Source organism: Heterocephalus glaber, unplaced genomic scaffold (genome assembly GCF_053883595.1).
Source record: "Heterocephalus glaber isolate CG9 unplaced genomic scaffold, H.glaber_assembly_v1.0 deba00001542, whole genome shotgun sequence".
NCBI lineage: Eukaryota > Metazoa > Chordata > Mammalia > Rodentia > Bathyergidae > Heterocephalus > Heterocephalus glaber.
Window position 1 is genome coordinate 14,795 of NW_028258335.1, and position 19,575 is coordinate 34,369.

Genomic DNA, 19,575 nt, shown 5'->3' on the forward strand with positions numbered 1-19,575 from the left:
CTGAGTTCAATCCCCAGTACCAAAATATATATATATATATATCATAAAACATCATTTTATAAAAATCGTTAGTGTTATTAAGAATAAATTCATGTGGAAAAAAAAATAAAATGAAGCCAGGTGTGGGTAGGGTTTAGGTAGGAGATTCACAAGTTCAGGGCCCGGGATTTAGCTCAGTGGTGCTGCTGTCTGCCTCACAAGCACAAGGTCTAGAGTTTGATCCCCAGTGCCAAAAAAAAAAAAAAAGAAAGAAACCACAAGTTCAAGCCCAGCTTGGGCAATTTAACAATTTAGATCCTGTCTCAAAATTTTAAATAAATAAATAAATAAGAAAGGGCCAGGGATTTAGCTCAGTGGTTTCGCTGCCTGCTGTGCAAGCACAAGGACCTGAGTTCGATCCCCGGTACCAATACATACATACATACATACATACATACGAAAAGGCTGAAAAAAAAGAAAGAAAAAGCTGGGAGCTGAGTGTGGTGGCCACGCCTGTAATCCCAGGACTTGGGAAGGTAAGGCAGGAAGATCACCATGAGTTTAAGGGCAGCCTGGAATACATAGGCCCTGTCTCAACACACACACACACACACACACACACAGAGTAACTACACAAGATGATAGATATTTTAATCGGCTTCCCTAGAGTAACCATTTTAGTGTGTACCTGCATCCCACAAAGCTCAAATATCCGCCCTGGAGAGCTGCTGGGACAATCAAATGAAAGAATGGACCTATGATCTCTAAAATATTGCTGCTACAAAGTGTGTAACAATAAATTGTTTTTTGGTACCGGGGAATGGATCTCAGGACCTTGCGCTTGCGCAGCAGGCGGCGAAACCACTGAGCTAAATCCCCGGCAACAATAAATTGGAGTAGAGCCAAAACTGCTTTGTAACCTTCTAAGACTGCAGCCGCCCCTCTCACTGCCCAAGAGCCTTGAAGAGCAAACCTGAGCCACTGACCCACGCCCTCCCAGGGAGTCGCCCCAGTCGCCCGAGAGCGCAGGCGCTGAGTCAGACCTCGCGAGAAAAGGCGTCACCGAGCGGCCTCCCTCTAGCTCTGGCTCCGCCTCTGCCGAACGTCGTCCAGGGTCGCCCTGGAAACGCATTCTGCAGGAACTGGCCGACACCAATGAGAAGGAAACGAATGCCACGAACGGGCCAATCAGGAGAAAGCAGCGCGGGGTTTAAACCTGAGCCAGGCTGGCTCCTCCCGGCGTGCTGCGGAGGAACGGCTGTTGATTTTTGGTGGGGATCGCGACGAGGCTCTCCTGGGGCTCCGGTGTTCTTGTACTGCCCGGTGAAGAGGAAGCCATGGCGCTCCGTGTCACCAGGGTGAGCCGCTGCGGGCCCTGAACGAATACAGCCTTCCCCTCAGCGGGCCATCCTGCCTGTGCCACCTGCGGAGCGAAAGGGGCGAGAAGGGACAGCGGCGGCGAGGCAGGGAGAACTGGAGAGGCTGACATTGGGCCCCCGGCGCGGTCGGGGAGTTGGGAGACGGACAGGGAGATGAGAGAAGACTGGACTCATGTTGGATAAAGATCTTAGCGGGATGCCGGGGTTGTAGCTCCGTGGCGCTGCGACTGACTGGCAAGTGCAAGGTCCCGTGTTCGATCCCCCCGGTACCGTAAAAAAAAAAAAAAAAAATCTTAGGGGGTGTCGAGCCGAGAAGCGTTTTTAAAAAGTGACGGCAGGGGAGTCTGAGCGAGCCCTCCACCAGCTACCCTCCTCTAGGAGGTGTCTGCCCTCTCCATGGAGGCCCCTCGGGTTTCCCTTCGAACACAAATTTCTGGTGTTGAAGGGCTGCCCGGAACTTGAGAGGAAATTCTTCAGTAAGTGAATGATGTTCCAGGAGAAAAGCAAAGCGTCCCGGTCGTAGGGTGCACCCTGAAGGCCCGGTTGGTAGTCGACTTTCCTTCTAAGAGCCTTAACTGACTCGTGACTTATTCGAGCCCCACCCCCACCCCCACCCCCGACCAGCTCTCACCATGCCCTTGCTTTTTTCAGAACACGAAAATTAACGCTGAAAATAAGGCCACGATCAGTATGGCAGGCGCAAAGCGTGTGCCCGTGGCTTCTGCTGTAGCCTCCAAGCCAGGTCTGAGGCCAAGAACAGCTCTCGGAGACATCGGTAACAAAGTCAGTGAGCAGCTGCAAGCCAGAGTGCCTCTGAAAAAGGTAACTGTCTCCCTTTCCCACTACCCTGTAAGAGCCTGTCTGGCAGCTGTGACCCCTTGATGGAGAAAATTCTGTTGTTTTCTCTACAGGAAGCAAAAACTTCAGCGACTGGAAAAGTTATTGCTAAAAAACTACAGAAACCTCTGGAAAAGGTGCCTGTATGTGTGCGAGAGCCAGAACCTGAGCCTGTTAAGGAAGAAAAACTTTCTCCTGAGCCTATTTTGGTAAACTTATTACCGTTTTAGTTTGTTGATTCTATTCCTTCATTTCACTTATGCTTGGAGCTATTTATGAATAAATAGTAATGATGGTAACATTTATTCAGTGCTTACCAAGCCCTGCAAGGCATTTTATGTGCATTAACTCATACAATCTTTACCTGCACTCTCTGGGGTACATATTATCTCTATTTTTTAGGTAATGGCTAAGAGAAATCATGAGTCACAGAGCAATAAATGGCACATGTGGGATTCTTAAGTCCAAACTGTCTTGCTTCAGAATCTGTGCTTTTAACTTTTCTGATAGTATCCCCTTTGTAAATACTAAGTAGCAGCTCACTGCACCAAAGATTTTGCTTAATATGACCACTAAATAATTAATAAGCCTATGATGTTGGATTAATAAAGGAGTAAATCACAAAGAAACTACAGCTCTTTAGAGAAGAGTAGAAGACCAATGAACACTTAGCTTCAAAAAGCAAGAACTTTTTGACTGAGAGTGTAGCTTAATGGTACAGCCTATGCTTATTTAGTAAGCACGGTGCCCTGGGTTCAGTCCCCACCACCAAAAAAATGAACAAAAAAGCTTTGTTGAATTATTAAATACCAGATATGTAAATGTATCTATACCTATGAAAGAAAAACAGGGCACACAGAAGAGGCTGCTTTGCTAAAATTGTAATGAACTACATTCTGAAGCACTGGGTTTTTTGGTTTTTTGGTTTTAATTGAAAGTCAGTCCTAAAATGATTTTTGCCTTTTCTTTTCCACTGAAGAATGCCTTCGCCAGCATCTGTCTCATTTAGCAAATCACCTTTTTGTCCTTCGACAAACATCCTCCTAACATCAGCTCCTAAAGCTTTCCCTAACTTCCCACACCCAGCCCTGCCCCAGAATCAATCTGTTTATTTACCTTATCACTGCTAAATTTAAATCCCCTTGAGGGTGCCATGAAGTCAGTGCTTAGCACAGTTTGATTTAAAGAAAATACTGGAAGGATGTTTGAACTGTGAGGTAAAGAGGGCTTGAAGGAAATGGTTAATGGTAATAAAGTTAATCCTTAGTAGTCAGGACAGAACTTGTATTCTCCTGAGTAGTGAGAAGAAATCTTAAGTTTTGCAATAAAGACTAAAGGCTGGCTTGTAATTTATTTGAATTAACTTCACATGTTGCTGATAAGCAGCTTCCTAACTTCTCAGTTCCCTTTGGAGAAAAGGCTAGGTCTAGAGCAGTGATGGCAAACCTTTTAAAGATGCGTCCCCAAGGGCTGGGGATTTAGCTCAGTGGTTTCACCACTTGCTGCGCAAGCACAAGGACCCGAGTTCGATCCCCCATACCAAAAAAAAAAAAAAAGATGCGTGCCCAAACCAAAACCCACTTATTTATCAAAAAGGCCAACACTGCAATTAGACCTGAGCACTGAGTTTTTAGTTTAGAAAAAACAACTCATACATTGACATCTTTTGTCTTAAAACAATAACAGAGGTTTCAATGATGCCAACAGCTTTTTATTGAAAGGTAAAATTTGCATTTGGCATGTTGTCCAGTGCCTTGCTGCTGGGGCAACTTGGCTCATGTGCCAACAGAGAGGGCTCTGAGTGCCCACTGTAGAACGCATGCCATAAGTTCACTACCACTGATCTAGACTATGAATTTAGTTGCCTCACCTCTTTTTTTTTTCTCGTGGTATTGAGGGATTGAACCTAGGGATGCTCTACCAATGAGCTGAGCTAAACTCCAGCTGCATTTATTTATCTATTCATCTGTCTATGTAGAGGTTTTTCCACAGGCCTTGGTGGTGCACACCTGTAATGCCAGCACTTGGAGGCTGAGGCAGGAGTATCACCATGAGTTTACGGTCAGGCTTGTCTCAAAAAAAAAAAAAAAATCAAGAAGGTTTTGCTCAGTTGCCCAGGCAGGACTTGAATTTGCTGTTCTCCTTCCTCAGCCTCCCAGAGTGGGGGGATTAATTTTTCTTTTAAGAAAATGAGGTATGCCTGTAGCAGTTTCTTGAGTTTATGATACTAAATCTGACCTTCATTCTCAAGCTATCCTATATGCTCATCTTTGCTGTTCTTTCCAGGTTGATACTCCCTCTCCAAGCCCAATGGAGACATCTGGATGTGCCCCTGCAGAAGAATATCTGTGTCAGGCCTTCTCTGATGTCATTCTTGCAGTGAATGATGTGGATGCAGAAGATGGAGCAGATCCAAACCTTTGTAGTGAATATGTGAAAGATATCTATGCTTATCTCAGACAACTTGAGGTTGGTATTGTCATTTGAGTCCTTTTTATAAAGTGGACCTAGTTTTATTAAAGTTTTTTTTTTTAAGCAAGGTACTGCTATGTTGGGGGCTGGCCTTAAATTTCTGGGCTCAAGTGATGTTCCTGTCTCAGCCCTCTGAGTAACTGGGGCTACAAGTGTTCACCACTATACCTAGATTTTTTTTTTTTTTTTTTTTTCTGCTGGAGTTTGAACTCGAGATCTTTGCACTAAGTTGCATCCTCAGCTTTTTTTAAAATTTTGAGACAGGGTCTCTAAGTTGCCCAGTCTGGGCACAAACTTACAATCCTCCTCCCTGGATTACAGTGAGACCCTGTCTCAAAAAAACAAATAAAATTTTTAAAAAGAAAAATTTAAGGCTGGGGATTTAGCTCAGTGGTTCTGCCACCTGCCTTGCAAGTGAAAGGATCCAAGTTCAATCCTCGGTACACACACACACACACACACACACACACACAAAAAGGTCCAAAAAGAAAAATTTAAAAAGGCAGGCTGCAGTTTGGGCACAATTATGGGGACACACATCACAGTGGGGAGTAGGTAAGTTCCAGACTCACTGGGGTTAAAAGAAATAATGGGCAGGAAGTAGAAGGGGGTGTGGAGAAGATGCTACGACCTAGACTGCCACCCAACACAGCATCTTGTCGGTGTACCTGTGACTGTTAGAAGAACCCAGGCAAAAAGAAGTTCTTAGTTTCCTTCAGTTTTATCTAACTTCAGAAAGTTTGTATTCCCAGGCACGGTGTTATACACCTATAATCCTAACACTCAGGAGGCTGAGGCAGGAGGATCTATTCGAGGCCAACCTGAACTGCATAGTGAGACCCTGTCTCACAAAACAAAACAAGGGGCTGGGGATTTAGCTCAGTGGTTCTGCCACCTGCCTCGAAAGCCCAAGGTCTCGAGTTTGATCCCCAGTACCAAAAAAACAACAAAAATCTGTATTAATGGCATTTGCTCTTCTCCCATAACAAAGAAGTATTCTGTGGGGGCCGGGGATTTAGCTCAGTGGTTCCGCTGCCTGCCTCACAAGTGCAAGGACCCGAGTTCGATCCCTGGTACCAAAAAAAAAAAAAAAAAAAAGAAATTCTGTATAGTAAACATTCTAACAAAAACTACAGTTGCCCAATTTTCCCAACTATTTGGGAGTTTGTTTTGTTTGTTTATTTTTGATAGTGAGTTCAAGGCCAGCCTGAACTACAAAAGGAGACCTTGTCTCAAAAAAAACTAAAAACAAAACAAATTACAACTATATAGGATTGATTTAGTAGAATTACATACTAGCCTTACATTCTGGAGATTGAACCTTAGGAGTGCTAAGGAACATCCCAGCTCTTTTTCTTTCCTTGTTCTTTTTTTTTTTTTTTTTTTTTTTTTTGGTACCTGGGATTGAACTCAGGACCTTGCACTTTCGATGCAGGCACAGTGCCATTGAGCTAAATCCCCAGCCCTCTTTTTCTTTTCTTTTAGGCAGGGTCTGGCTAAGTTGCCCAGGCTGACCTAGAACTTGTAATTCTCTTGCTTCAGCCTGCTGAGTAGCTGGGATTATGGGCATGCACCACCACGCCTATCTCATTTTTCTCTGTAGCTATACTGGTGTTGAGTTTTTTATGCTGGACCAGGAACGAAGTACACATGAGTTGTGGCAAATTTGGGGGTTACTGATATCTTTTCCACTTCTAAAGCTCAGTCAGATTCTGGCTTTAGAGTCTTGAATGGGAAGATCCATGCTGACAGCATGGTGTCTTTTGGGAACAAGGTCAATACAGAATATGAGCCCGCAGCAGGGGTGGTAAATGGAACATTATAAGTAAGATATGACAGTGTGTAAAACCTGCCCCACTTTTTCTCAGTGATGAAGCTGTTTATAGTGACCACATGAATAATTGAATCAGAATCTTTTATTAAGTTTAAATGCCCGAGAGCCATTCTGTGATGACTACGTGTTGTTCTGGACATGCAAGTCACATGAATCTGTGCTTCTAAGGATAGATAGCATTTTCTTTTGCAGGAAGAGCAGTCAGTCAGACCAAAATACCTACTGGGTCGTGAAGTCACTGGAAACATGAGAGCCATCCTAATTGACTGGCTAATACAGGTTCAGATGAAATTCAGGTTGCTTCAGGAGACCATGTACATGACTGTTTCCATTATTGATCGGTTCATGCAGGTAAGTATATTTCAATTTTATCTTTTTTTTTTGGTACCAGGGATCAAACTCAGGCCCTTGCACAGTGAAACCACTGACCTAAATCCCCAGCCCAATTTTATCTTTATTCCTTTTTTTTGTTTTGGTGTAGTGGGGATTGCACCCAAGGCTTTTACACTAAGCTACATTCCCAACCCTTTTTTATTTTGAGGCAGAATGTTGCTAAATTACCCAAGGTGTCCTCAAACTTGGAATCTTTCTGCCTCACCCTCTCTGGGTGCTGGGATTACAGGCATGTGCCACCACACCCAGCTATAATTCAGTAATTGAGGGTTCTTTATTCCAGGGTTCCAGCTGAATCATAAGAGACTGTACTTTGTCGGGGGATAAGGTGTCGTTAGTTGAGGTGGGCTGTGGAAATACATCTCCTTGTCAAGTACTTTTATTCACCCAGTGAAAATTGCCATTGCAGAATAATTGTGTGCCCAAGAAGATGCTGCAGCTGGTTGGAGTCACTGCCATGTTCATTGCAAGCAAATATGAAGAAATGTACCCTCCAGAAATTGGAGACTTTGCTTACGTGACTAACAATACTTACACTAAGCACCAGATCAGACAAATGGAAATGAAGATTCTAAGAGTTTTAAACTTTGGCCTGGGTCGCCCACTCCCCCTGCACTTTCTTCGTAGAGCATCTAAGATTGGAGAGGTATGGATTTCATGAAAAACCTTTGGTATGGTACAAGTTAGGGAATACTGCTATTAACCTGTGTTAAATGCCTAACTGCGTGGGAGAAGAATAAAGATGTCCTTTATTTTTTGTTTGTTTGTTTGTTTGTTTTTGGTACTGGGAATGGAACTTGGGATCGAACTCAGGACCGAACTCAGGACCTTGCACTTGCAAGGAGGGTGCCAGAACCACTGAGCAAAATCCCTGGCCCCAGATGTCCTTTATTTTTAATAAGGCAGGATATTAATGTGATTATTACTATCTTTTTTTACTTTATTGGTACATTTTAGATGCACATAATAATCTTTTAACACAGGGAATTTTTTTTTAATTCTTTTATTGATACATTTTAGGTATACAGTATGTTTACATTTATCATTGGGTGCTTGTACCTGTACATGATGTATCTTGGTTCTTATTTTTTCCCCATTATCTGTGCGCCCTTCATCCCCTCCACCCTTCCCTATTTACATAGGTTTTGTTTCCATTTTTTTCTTTTCTCATAATTTTTCCTTTCCTTCTTTCCTTTCCCCTTCTCCTCCCACCATCCCTATACCTTTGGACCTTTTCCTGTTTCAAATTATCAATTATTCATTTTAATCCTTATTTATACTTTCAGTTTCTCACACCAGAGAAACTATTTGTTATTTACACATGTGTGTCTTATTTATTTCACTTAAGAGGATGGCCTCAGTATGCATCCATTTAGCTATAAATGTCTCTAGTTTCTTGGTCTTTATGGCTGAGTAGTACTCCATTTTATAAAAAAACCACGTCTTTATCCAGTTTCCGGTTGATGGGCACTGGGGCTGTTTCCAAGCTTTAGCCATTACAAACTGTGCTGCTATAAGCATGATTGCATATATATCGCTGTATCATAGGGAATTTGTACCTCCTGTACGTGATACATCTTGCTTCTTTTTTCCCATTTCCCTCCCCTCAGTCTCTCTTCTCCTCATTTACAAAAGCTTTATTTCCATTTTTTTCCCTTCTATTCTCTTTTTCTTATCCCTTCTTTCCTCCCTGCCCCCCTTTTTCCCTTCTCATTTGAACATTTCCCATTTTCCAATATCTATTATACATTTTGGTCTTTATTTACACTTTCGGTTTCTCATACCAGAGAAATAATGCAGTACTTAAGCATGTTATTACTATCTTTCATGGGTATTTGCATTTAGACTTTATAGACAGATATTTGTGGTTAAAGGTAGGGACATACGGGTCATTACCAATGTAAAATTCTCTGAAAGAAGCTTAGTGGATTGTGGATTTTATTCCAGGTTGATGTTGAGCAACATACTTTGGCCAAATACCTGATGGAACTATCTATGTTGGACTATGATATGGTGCACTTTCCTCCTTCTCAAATTGCAGCAGGAGCTTTTTGCTTAGCACTGAAAATTCTTGACAATGGTGAATGGGTAAGCTCTGCTATTTGACTAAATTTAGAACTGTTGTCATTGAGGCAATTCCACTGCTTACTGAATATGGTAATAGTAAAAAATAATGTCTATAATGTTGACTGCATGGAGTGCTTCCATTTCTTTACCTACTTTAATCCTTATGTAACCCTTTGAAAAAAACAGAGTATCTGATAATCCTTAGAGATGTAGAAACAAACCTACATAGGTCAAATGACACACAGTTCATTCATTGATTCAACAGATATTTCTGCTGTGTGCCAGGCACTACCTGTGCTCTAAAAATAGAACTGTGAATGAGAAAATCTACTTCAAGGCACTGGGAGCTTAGCTTTGGGGTAGACAAGCTAGTGATTGCAATAGTGTGATTAGATTTGAGCACACATTTCTACAGAGCATGAGGGAGCACCTGGGGAAGGAGTCTTAAGCATGCCTTAAATCCTAATTATAGTCTTCCATATCCATTCCCCTGCCCCACTCTTGAATAACATTTAGAAATTCCACGAAAACTTGTTGATGAGAACTTTTAACATGTTTGTGTTGTCCTAGACCCCAACTCTGCAGCACTACCTGTCATATACTGAAGAATCCCTACTTTCCATAATGCAGCACCTGGCTAAGAATATAGTCATGGTGAATCGTGGACTTACGAAGCACATGGTAAGTCAAATTATTGATATTTTGTGATGGTTAAAAATAAAGATCAAGCCAAGCGTAGTGGCAAATTCCTGGAATCTCAGCACTGTGAGACCCTGTCTTAGAATAAAAAATAAGAAGCTGGGCTTACACAGTATGGCCGGTGACATTAGCTAGCGCTCGCTCTACTCTCTCTAATGGGAAAGCAGCAGACTACAAGAGACTGAACTATATCTGCATCTATTTCCAAACAGACTCACATTCAACTTTCGTTCAAAGAAAAAAGCCGGGAAAATTTTATTAGTCCTTTTTTTAAAAAAAGTTAATACAGAATTATAGCAAAAAAAGGAACCTGAACTTCATAGCAACACAGCTGGAACAATCTGCAGTGGCAGTGGCAGCGGCGGGAGAAGAGATTTAATTTAGTTGATTTTCTATGATTGTTGGTTGTTCACTAGTCTCACGGTGATGGAAGCTGCATATTTTTTCGAAGGGACCAAGAAGCTGCTGGAGGTTTGGTTCTCCTGTCAGCAACCCGACGCCAGCCAGGGATCTGGGGATCTTCGCACTATCCCGAGATCTGAGTGGCATGTACTTTTGAAGGATGTGCAATGTTCTATCATAAGTGTGACAAAAACCTGACAAGCAAGAAGCTTATGTACTCAGAGTAGCATGTTTGTCTCCAAGAGACATTTCATTTTGAAGACATGTGGTACCACCCTCTTACTGAAAGCACTGGTTCCCCTGTTGAAGCTTGCTAGGGATTACAGTGGGTTTGACTCGATTCAAAGCTTCGTTTATTCTCATAAGTATTTCGTGAAGCCTTCTCACCAAGGGTACCCACACCGGAATTTCCAGGAAGAAATAGAGTTTCTTAATGCAATTTTCCCAAATGGAGGAGCAGCATATTGTATGGGACGTATGAATTCTGACTGTTGGTACTTGTATACTTTGGATTTCCCAGAGAGTCAAGTAATCAGTCAGCCAGATCAGACCCTGGAAATTCTGATGAGCGAGCTTGACCCGGGAGTTATGGACCAGTTCTACATGAAAGATGGTGTTACTACAAAGGATGTCACTCGTGAGAGTGGAATTCGTGACCTGATACCAGGTTCTGTCATTGATGCCACACTGTTCAATCCTTGTGGGTATTCAATGAATGGAATGAAATCGGATGGAACTTATTGGACTATTCACATCACTCCAGAACCAGAGTTTTCTTATGTTAGCTTTGAAACAAACTTAAGTCAGACCTCCTATGATGACCTGATCAGGAAAGTTGTGGAAGTCTTCAAGCCAGGAAAATTTGTGACCACCTTGTTTGTTAATCAGAGTTCTAAATGTCGTACAGTGCTTTCTTCACCGCAGAAGATTGAAGGTTTTAAATGTCTTGATTGCCAGAGTGCTATGTTCAGTGATTACAATTTTGTTTTTACCAGTTTTGCCAAGAAGCAGCAGCAACAGCAGAGTTGATTAAGAAAAATGAAGAAAAAACACAAAAAGAGAACACACATAGAAGATGGTGGCTGCTTTCTAGATGTTGATACCAGGGGCTATGCTTTCCATAACCACCACCTTGTAGTTTCAGAAAGCCCTAGATGTAATGATAGTGTAATCATTTTGAAGTGTATGCATTATTATATCAAGGAGTTAGATATCTTGCATGAATGCTCTCTTCTGTGTTTAGGTATTCTATGCCACTCTTGCTGTGAAATTGAAGTGCATGTAGAAAAATTTTACTGTATGAAACTTTACAAACACTTGTGAAAATAATTCAATTTGGTTCATGCACAGTGTAATATTTCTGCAGGTATCGTCCAAGACTCCCCGCAGACAAGGCTTTTGTCTTCATTGGGTGTTGGCCTCAGCCTAATAATCTGGGACTTTTCTGTTAAATTGCTGCCAGGATTTTACATCCAGTTACCTCCACTTTCTAGAACATATTCTCTAGTAATATTATTGAAACCAGTTTCTACTTGATAAAAATGTTTTTGCAGCAGCGATTAAAGTTTTTCTTCCATGAGTCAAAAAAAAAAAAAAGTCTGGACATATTGGCACACACCTGTAATCTCAGCACTCTGGATGCTGAGGCAGGAGGAATACCACAAGTTTGAGATGAGCCTGGGCTACATTATGAGTTTAAGGCCAGCTTGAACTACATAAGGAAACCCTGACCCAAGAAAAAAACATAAATGTTGGGGATGTAGTTCAATACTGAGGCCCTGTACTCAGCAGCCCTACTGCTGAGGGAAGAATTCAGGCAGTATGTAGATGCATACTTTTATTTTGAGCACTATATATGTAGTTTGGCATTGAGTTTGGTTATTAGTTTTTTGTTTTTGACTGGGTCTCACTGTTGCTCAGTCTGGCCCTCAACTTCTAGGCTCAAGTGATCCTCCTGTCTCAGGCTCAGAACTAATGGGGATTACAGACCACACCATCATGTCTGGCTTTGAGGTTGGGATGGGGCAGGGCATTTTGAGAGGAGATTAGTGTTGTAGCTCAGTAGTAGAGCACTTGCCTCTGTGTATGAGGCAACACCTTGGGTTTGATCCCCAGGACTAGGGGAAAAAAAGTGGTTTCTGTGGGGTTGGGGATTGAACCCAGGGCCTCTACCACTGAGCTTCATCCCCAGTGAGTTGATGTTTTAAATAATACCATTTAAAACTCATAAGTTCTCTGAATACCATTGGATCATAGGGGTTTTGTTGTTGGTTGTGGGTGTTTCCTTCATTAATTACTGTTGTGCTTTTTTCTCTTTTAGACTATCAAGAACAAGTATGCCACATCAAAGCATGCTAAGATCAGCACTCTAGCACAGCTCAATTGTGCATTAGTTGAAGATTTGGCCAAGTCTGTGGCAAAGGTGTAACTTGTAAGCTTGAGTACTCTTATCTGCAAATAAAATTGGCACCATGTGCCACCTGTACATACTACACTGCATTTACATACTTTTTAAATAAAGATGTGGCCCTTTTTACTTTGCATACCTTAACTGGTTTAAATGTAGTTAGTTCCTATTCTAGGGTAACCTAAACACTGACTTTAAAGAATGATAGGAATATGCTTAAAAATTGCTTTTAGTTTACCAGGGATCCAACTAATGTGTATAATTATTGCCTGTATGTTTGTATTCTTGGCTCTTCTTTTAAGTTCCTGGATTTTAATGTAAGGTAGGGAAGATGATACCTCAAGAGGGCTGTTCCTTCTGTACAGCCTACTGCATGTAAGCTGCCACAGCATCTGGAAGGGTCTCCTGCCTCTATCTAGTTTAAAGTGAAAGTCTGCCACTTCATCCCTAGTCCTCCCTCTGTTCTTCTGTTTCTTCTGGTGGCTGCTGTCCTAATTCTAAATAAATTAAATCAACCATTTCTCCAGCTATCAACTTTAGTATTTTAAAAACATTTTCACTTTGAAAAAAATAAGAACTTTTAATTTATATTTGAAGTGTAGTTTTCATTTTATGTGTTTTTATTAAAATAAAACCGATTGCTCAAAACAAGTACTAAAATGATTTTTTAAGTTAATTTATCCCTCCTCAATCTGACCCACCTCAAGGATATCAATAGTTTAGAGTGTATCCTTCCATGTTCCATGTAGGTATAGGTATGAACATAAATTTCTAAGTGAAGATTTTTTTTTTTTTCAAGAGTCTCAGGTTCAATTTTATTTTATTTATTTATTTTTTAAATGTATTAAGGCTTTATTTTTCGTACCGGGGATTGAACTTGGGTCCTTGAGCTTGCGCAGCAGGTGGCGAAACCACTGAGCTAAATCCCTGGCCCCCAGGCTCAACTTTATTACTTAATAGAAGTCCAATCTATGGAACATTAAAGTTGATTGTTCCACAGTTTAAAAACACAATTTCCGGGGGCAGAGAAGCTCAGCCGGTCCCAGCACCCAGAAGGAAGCTCCCGCCTCCATCCCAGGCTCCTAGGGCAGAGAAGCTCAGCTGGTCCCAACACCCAGAAGGAAGCTCCCCCGCTGCCATCCCAAGCTCCTAGGACACAGAAGGTGAGCTGTTTGGGTGCCAGAAGCACCGCCCCCCTCCCCCCCCGCGGAAATGAGAAAACACATAAACAAGCCTCAAAAACAGAGTTCTAGATCACCTATGACAACCCCAAAGGGAAACGAGATGGAACAATCTGATACTTGACCACCTGGACTCTCTGAACTGGCAACAAAAGAGGATCTGAGAAAAATGAAATCAGAAATAATTACTCAGATAACAGCAAAGATTTTGCTCATGGTGCAAGACATGATAAAAAAAATAGAGGATCTGAGGAATATGATGGAATCCCAACATAGGAAACAAATGGAATCCATAAAACAGATACAGATTTCCAAGAGATTAAAAACTCCATTGAAAGTCTGTGCAGCAGAATGAACCAATGTGAGGATAGAATTTCACATATAGAAGATTGCAATTAGTGAGGAGGAAAAGAAAAATTGTGTTAAAATTTTAAGGGGACACAAATCCAGCAACTGTTAGACCATGCAAAGAAGAATAACAAGACTGATTGGAGTCAATGAAGAAAGAGGAGAGAGTGCAGATGACATAAAAAAACTGTTCACAGAAGTGATGGCAGAAAACTTCCCAAGGAGGGGAAAAGAACTTGACATACAGATAAGTGAGGCATATAGGACTCCAGCTAGTCTTAATCAAAAAAAATCTACACATAGGCATATAATAGGATTCCAGAAATACAACAGAAGAATAACATTCTACAAGCAGTGAGAGAAAAGAAACAAATCACATACAAAGGAAAGCCCATCAGAGTCACAGCAGACTTCTCAATGCAAACCCTCAAGGCTAGAAGAGCTTGGAGTGATGTATTTCAAGCCCTAAAGGAAAACAGCCTCCAACCCAGATTGATGTACCCTGTAAAACTATCTTTCAAAATCAATGGAGAAATAAGATATTTTGATGATAAAGAGCACCTCAGGAACTTCATGAATACCAAACTGGCACTCCCAAAAAATTTTAGACAATACCCTAGGAAAAGACAATGAGGATCACAACCTCAGGAAACCCAGCAGAATGAATCCACTGGGCATGACAAATTAAACACAAAGGGGGAGAATCCAACAAAAAGAAAAACTCGTGACAAGGCTTTTAAAACTTTTAACTTCATCTCCATAATGAGTGTATAATTCAATCTTATTATTGTACTGATTAGTATTTTTCTGATTCTAGAGTTGTACACTTTGCTATACTGGCTATTTATCATCTTCATATGTCTACTTTTTAATTGGGTTGTCTATTAATGAGCTCTAAGAATTCTTTATATATTCTGCTCATAGGTTATATGCATTGTAAATATGGTCTGTTTAAGGACTACTTTTCATTTTAATGATGTCATTTAAAGTTCTAAATTTTGATGGAATCTCATCAATTTTTTTCTTTTATACATCATGTTTTTTGTATCCTAGGTAGTTCTTGCCTACCCTGAATTCATAAATATTTTCCCTTATAATTTCTTCTTAAAGTTTTATACTTTTAGGCTTTCTTATTTAGGTTCATAGATCCCTTCAAGTTATTTTCATGTATGGAAAAAAAGGGTTGAGGTTAATTTTTTATATACGGATACCAGGTGTTCCAGTGCCGTTTGCTGAAAATACTATCTCTTCCTCGGCTCTTGAATCGAGTTTATAGTCTATAAAATGTTAATGTTAAATAATCTTTCAAAACTCAGCAGACCATATATGTGTCGTTCTATTTCTAGATTCTCTGTTTTATTCCAATGATCTATATGTCTTTCCTTACACCAACCCTGCCTTGATTACTGTAGCTTTAGAAGAAGTCTTAAAATTGGGTACTAAACGTCTTCCAACACTGTTTTTTTGTTTTTGTTTTTGGCTTTTCTGGGTCCTTTGTACTCCTACATAACTTTTAAATTTCAATATCCAGTTCTTCATTTATAGCAAGTATACACAGACCTGAATTTTTATATATACCTTGTGTTTTCTAATCCTGCTAAATTCAAGTACAAGTTCTAGGGGCTCCTAGAGATTTCTTAGTATTTTCTCTGTAGATGATCATTTCATCTACATATAAAGATTTTGCTTCTGCCATGCCAATCCTATCCTAGTTGTGTCATTTTATTGCCAGACTACTTTGGTGGGGACTAGGTTTCAAAATTTAATGGACAGATAAACAGTAAGTATATCTGCCCTTGTTCCCCACCTTAAGGAGAAAGCATTGTATCTTCTCCATTCATACAAGGCATTCTCGCTGGAAGTATGGAGTACATGTCTTTAATTTGTTGAGAAGTTTCTGTTCTACTTCTAGTCTCCTGATAGCTTTTACCATGAACAACTGTAGAATTTGGTCCAATACTTTTTCTCCAACTAGTGACAGGATCATATGGCTTTTTCCTTTCCTCTGTTAAAATGATGACTTTTGGGGGTGGATCTTCCAATGCTGAACCAACTCTGCCATCCCTATAACAAAAGCACTTTCTACATCCTGCCAGATCTGACTTCCAATAGTTTGTTTTGTTAAACAAATTTCTATCTATGTTCATATTTTTTCTTCTTTTATCTTTATCCAGTTTTAGGATTAGCACAGTGTTGAGTTCCTAAAATGAGGGGAGAAGTGTTCCTTCTTTTTTCTGCTTTAATTGTTTGATATAATTTATCAGTTAAAATGTTTATGAGCCTGCTGTTGTCATATGGGTAGGTTTTCAAGCTAGGAATATACTTTCTTTAATAGGTGCTATTCAAATTTTATATTTCCTCCAGAGTTAGTTTCATTAATTTGTCTTCCAAGGTCCTTTTTAGCAGTTGTCAAATTTATTTCAAAACAAAATTTTGTAATATGCTTTTTCTATATCCTTTTAAATTCTGTAAAATCTGTGGTAATGTCTCCTAGATCTTAATATTGTAATTTTAAAAATGTATAACTGATATTGTATAACAGGAAGAAAAGGTCTAAAAGAGCAGGGGAATTGGGAGGGGTAGGAGAAGGGAAAAAAAGGAAAGGAAAAAATATGAGAAGAGGAAAAAAATGGAAAAAAGGTCTTTGCAAATAGGGAAGGGTGGAATGGGTGAAGGGGAGCGCAAGGGAAGGGGGAAAAAAAAATAAGAACCAAGAGACTCATGTAATGGTACAAGATCCCAATGATGAATGTAACTATATTTTATGCTGAAAATGTACCAATAAACTTAAAAAAAAACACACAATTTCCAAGTTCAGAATGAAAAAAATATGTATATAATATATAATCAAATAACAGCCTCAGCTCCTGTCAGGTCCACACTCAGCAACATCAGTCTTCTTAAGTTCTTCCAAATCTGTTAGATCTACGAAGCTGTTCTCCACAATGGGGGAAGGAATGGAAATCCCCATTGCTTTTCATATTCCATACATGCTCACAATATCACCTGGAGTGACTTGCTGGGCAAGTTCTTTAAAATTATTGGTCACTTGTTCAGCCAGGTGCATTTCTCTGTATGATGGGCCCAGGAGACAGATCATATTGGGAAGGGGTCTAGTGCTCAGCCTGTCATTCTGTGCTTCCTGGAGCTCCCTGAGCAATCTTGTGGTGTCATCAAGTTTCCTCTGGAACACTTCAGCCTCTTCAGAGTCAAAAACTTCAACTGGAGGGCCAAGGATTTAGCTCAGTGGTTCTGGCACCTGCCTTGAAAGCGCAAGGTCCCGAGTTCGATCCCCAGTACCAAAAAAAAAAAAATTTGATAGCCAAGGATTTAGCTCAGTGGTTATGCTATCTGTCTCAAAAGCACAAGGACCTGAGTTCGATCCCTGGCACCCCCCCAAAAAAAACTTCAAGTGGAGCACCAAAGTTTGTTACTGCTTTCAGTGCTGTGAGCCTGTCCTGAGTGCTGGAGTCCAGATGCCCTGCTGGTTCTACTTCTGTAATCTCCATTTTTGCTGTGTCTAGTGTCCTGGTCTGGCCTTTGTCTTCAGGTGATGACATCTCCAATTCTTGTAGGGTCCTAGAATGCCCTGTTTTGTTAAAACATCCGGTAAACTATCTGCCATAACATATGGATAATCTTGGCACATCGCTGAAATCGCTTGGAAGGTCAGAGTCTTCCCCATACATTGAATAGATTAAATCAGAATCATCTTTGCTGATATTTGGAAAAGTGGAGTCGTAATGGGGGGCATACAAACTGTAAGGCCCATAATTCAAGTATAACACTGGGGTTACTTTGTTCCTTTTATCTCTTTGAACTCAAGGTATTCACTCCAGACTGAAGTCTTCCAATTGTCATTCCTAGTCTCACAGGGCAGTAGCCTGGTTCTCCTATGAAGGGATACACTGGATGGAGAAGTCCCAGTGTTGTTCCATCTGGTTTTCTCTTCAAATTCATACTGGCTGTTGGCTAGTCATTGGGTCAGCTTCCCTCCTGACTCCTGCACAGCACAGTAGATATGCTCCTGCTCCCTTTCTGAGTTGCTGCTTTTCCATTTATCTTCAAGCACACCTTTGTCTTTCTTTGTATTGTACTTATTAGGACTCCTGAAGGCTTGTGTGTCAGTATCTACAGAGTCGTTGGGGCCAGCAGCCACTATCCTCCCCACTCTGGGAGGCATCTGCTCTCTCTCTGCTTTCAGGTTTTCTGCAAGTCAGCCATGAACTCTGCTCTGCTTCAGGCTCTGAATTCTTTCCTGGGTAAGAATTTTCATTCCTGACTGCAAAAGCTTCTTCACAGCTTTATAATAAATGGTCTCTGGTTTGTTGTAAATCATGGCATTGGTACACATTAGTTTGAAGTTATCCTTTAATTCTTCTATGGACTGGTAGTCATTGTTCTTGATCTTTTCTTTCATGGTACTAAAATCCATTGGGTGTTTAATGATCATGGAGTAGCCAGGAACAATAAAATCAGTCACAGGAAATAAAAAGAAAGCACCTGAGTCTTTTCTCTGCAATTGTCTCATCAATTGATTTAAAGCTTCTTGAAGGGGTGTCTGTTCTACTTCTTGTTTGGCTAAAGAGCTTGTGAGAGGCTTCTCAGGAGGCAAGTCTAATCTTACAGGGGCGTGACACTGAAAGTCTTTTTCTGCCTCTTTCTCCACATGATCTCGATCTCTCTTTTATCCTCCTTGACTCATCTCCATTTTCTCCCCTTTTCTTCCCCAGGCACTTGCTTCTCTCCTTTCTTTCTCTTTTTCCGTTTTCTGTCTGTGTTTGTCCTGATCATTTTTGTCTTCAAAGAGGCTCGAGTCAGTCCCAAGCCTGTGGACAGCTCAGTGACCTTGTTCCCTCCCACTTTCAGAACCAACTTCAAAGGCTTCTCCACAAAGTCCTCATACAGGTGTCTGTCTGACTTGTGCTTCTTGTACTTCTTGCCCATATCCGACTGGGCCCCAGTGCCTGCCCCCCTGGAGATTTTTTTTGTAAGTCTTCCTTTTATATATAGCAATTTCTTAGGCTCCTGTATTTGTACAATTTAGTCAGGGTTTGCAAGGAATAGATTTAATATTGGACACATAATTTATAGGATGATTTTATAATATTCACCCAAAAAGTCAAATGCAGAGGAGTGCAAGAGATCTGTCTACATACTAGAGACCTGAAGAATACAGTGGAGGAGGGCCTTGATCCCACAGCAATGTTCCCAAGTCCAGCCAAAGGCCTAAAGCCCATGGCAATGTCCTCCATGGGTCCAGCCAGTGGTCTAGAGCCCATACCCCAATGTCTCATGCAAGTCATGTATCAAGGATCTGCACTAGGAAGACCAAGGGCCGGTGGTGGAAACCAGAAAGCCTGCACAAGAGAGCTGAAGGGTCTGTACCACCAGGCTGGGGAATTTGCACTGGAGCCAGGAAGCAATGCTCAAGGCAAAGATCAGAGCTCCCCTGAAGAAAACAAGCCATCCCCAGTGACAGTGAGGATCCAAGCTCTGACAATGACAACAGAGGAGTTCACATCAGGAAAACCAGCCACAGCAAGCTTCTCCAGGAAAATCAACAGGTCACAATCT

At 41.0% G+C, this 19,575-nt stretch overlaps 1 protein-coding gene and 2 pseudogenes across 1 annotated transcript; 2 read left to right on the plus strand and 1 right to left on the minus strand.

Moving 5' to 3' along the window:
• Window positions 1-1,114: 1,114 nt before the first annotated feature.
• On the plus strand, window positions 1,115-12,598 carry Ccnb1 (cyclin B1). Its single transcript, XM_087189479.1, has 9 exons — window positions 1,115-1,337; window positions 2,010-2,180; window positions 2,270-2,404; window positions 4,482-4,664; window positions 6,694-6,852; window positions 7,304-7,540; window positions 8,842-8,982; window positions 9,532-9,642; window positions 12,383-12,598. Exons 1-9 carry the CDS (start codon window positions 1,317-1,319, stop codon window positions 12,488-12,490), a joined length of 1,266 nt encoding a protein of 421 aa, XP_087045605.1. The 5' UTR covers window positions 1,115-1,316; the 3' UTR covers window positions 12,491-12,598.
• Window positions 10,167-11,178, plus strand: LOC101700675 (S-adenosylmethionine decarboxylase proenzyme 1 pseudogene; annotated as a pseudogene).
• Window positions 12,599-16,840: 4,242 nt separating the features above from the next.
• LOC101719506 (bromodomain-containing protein 7-like) lies at window positions 16,841-18,945 on the minus strand (annotated as a pseudogene).
• Window positions 18,946-19,575: the final 630 nt, after the last annotated feature.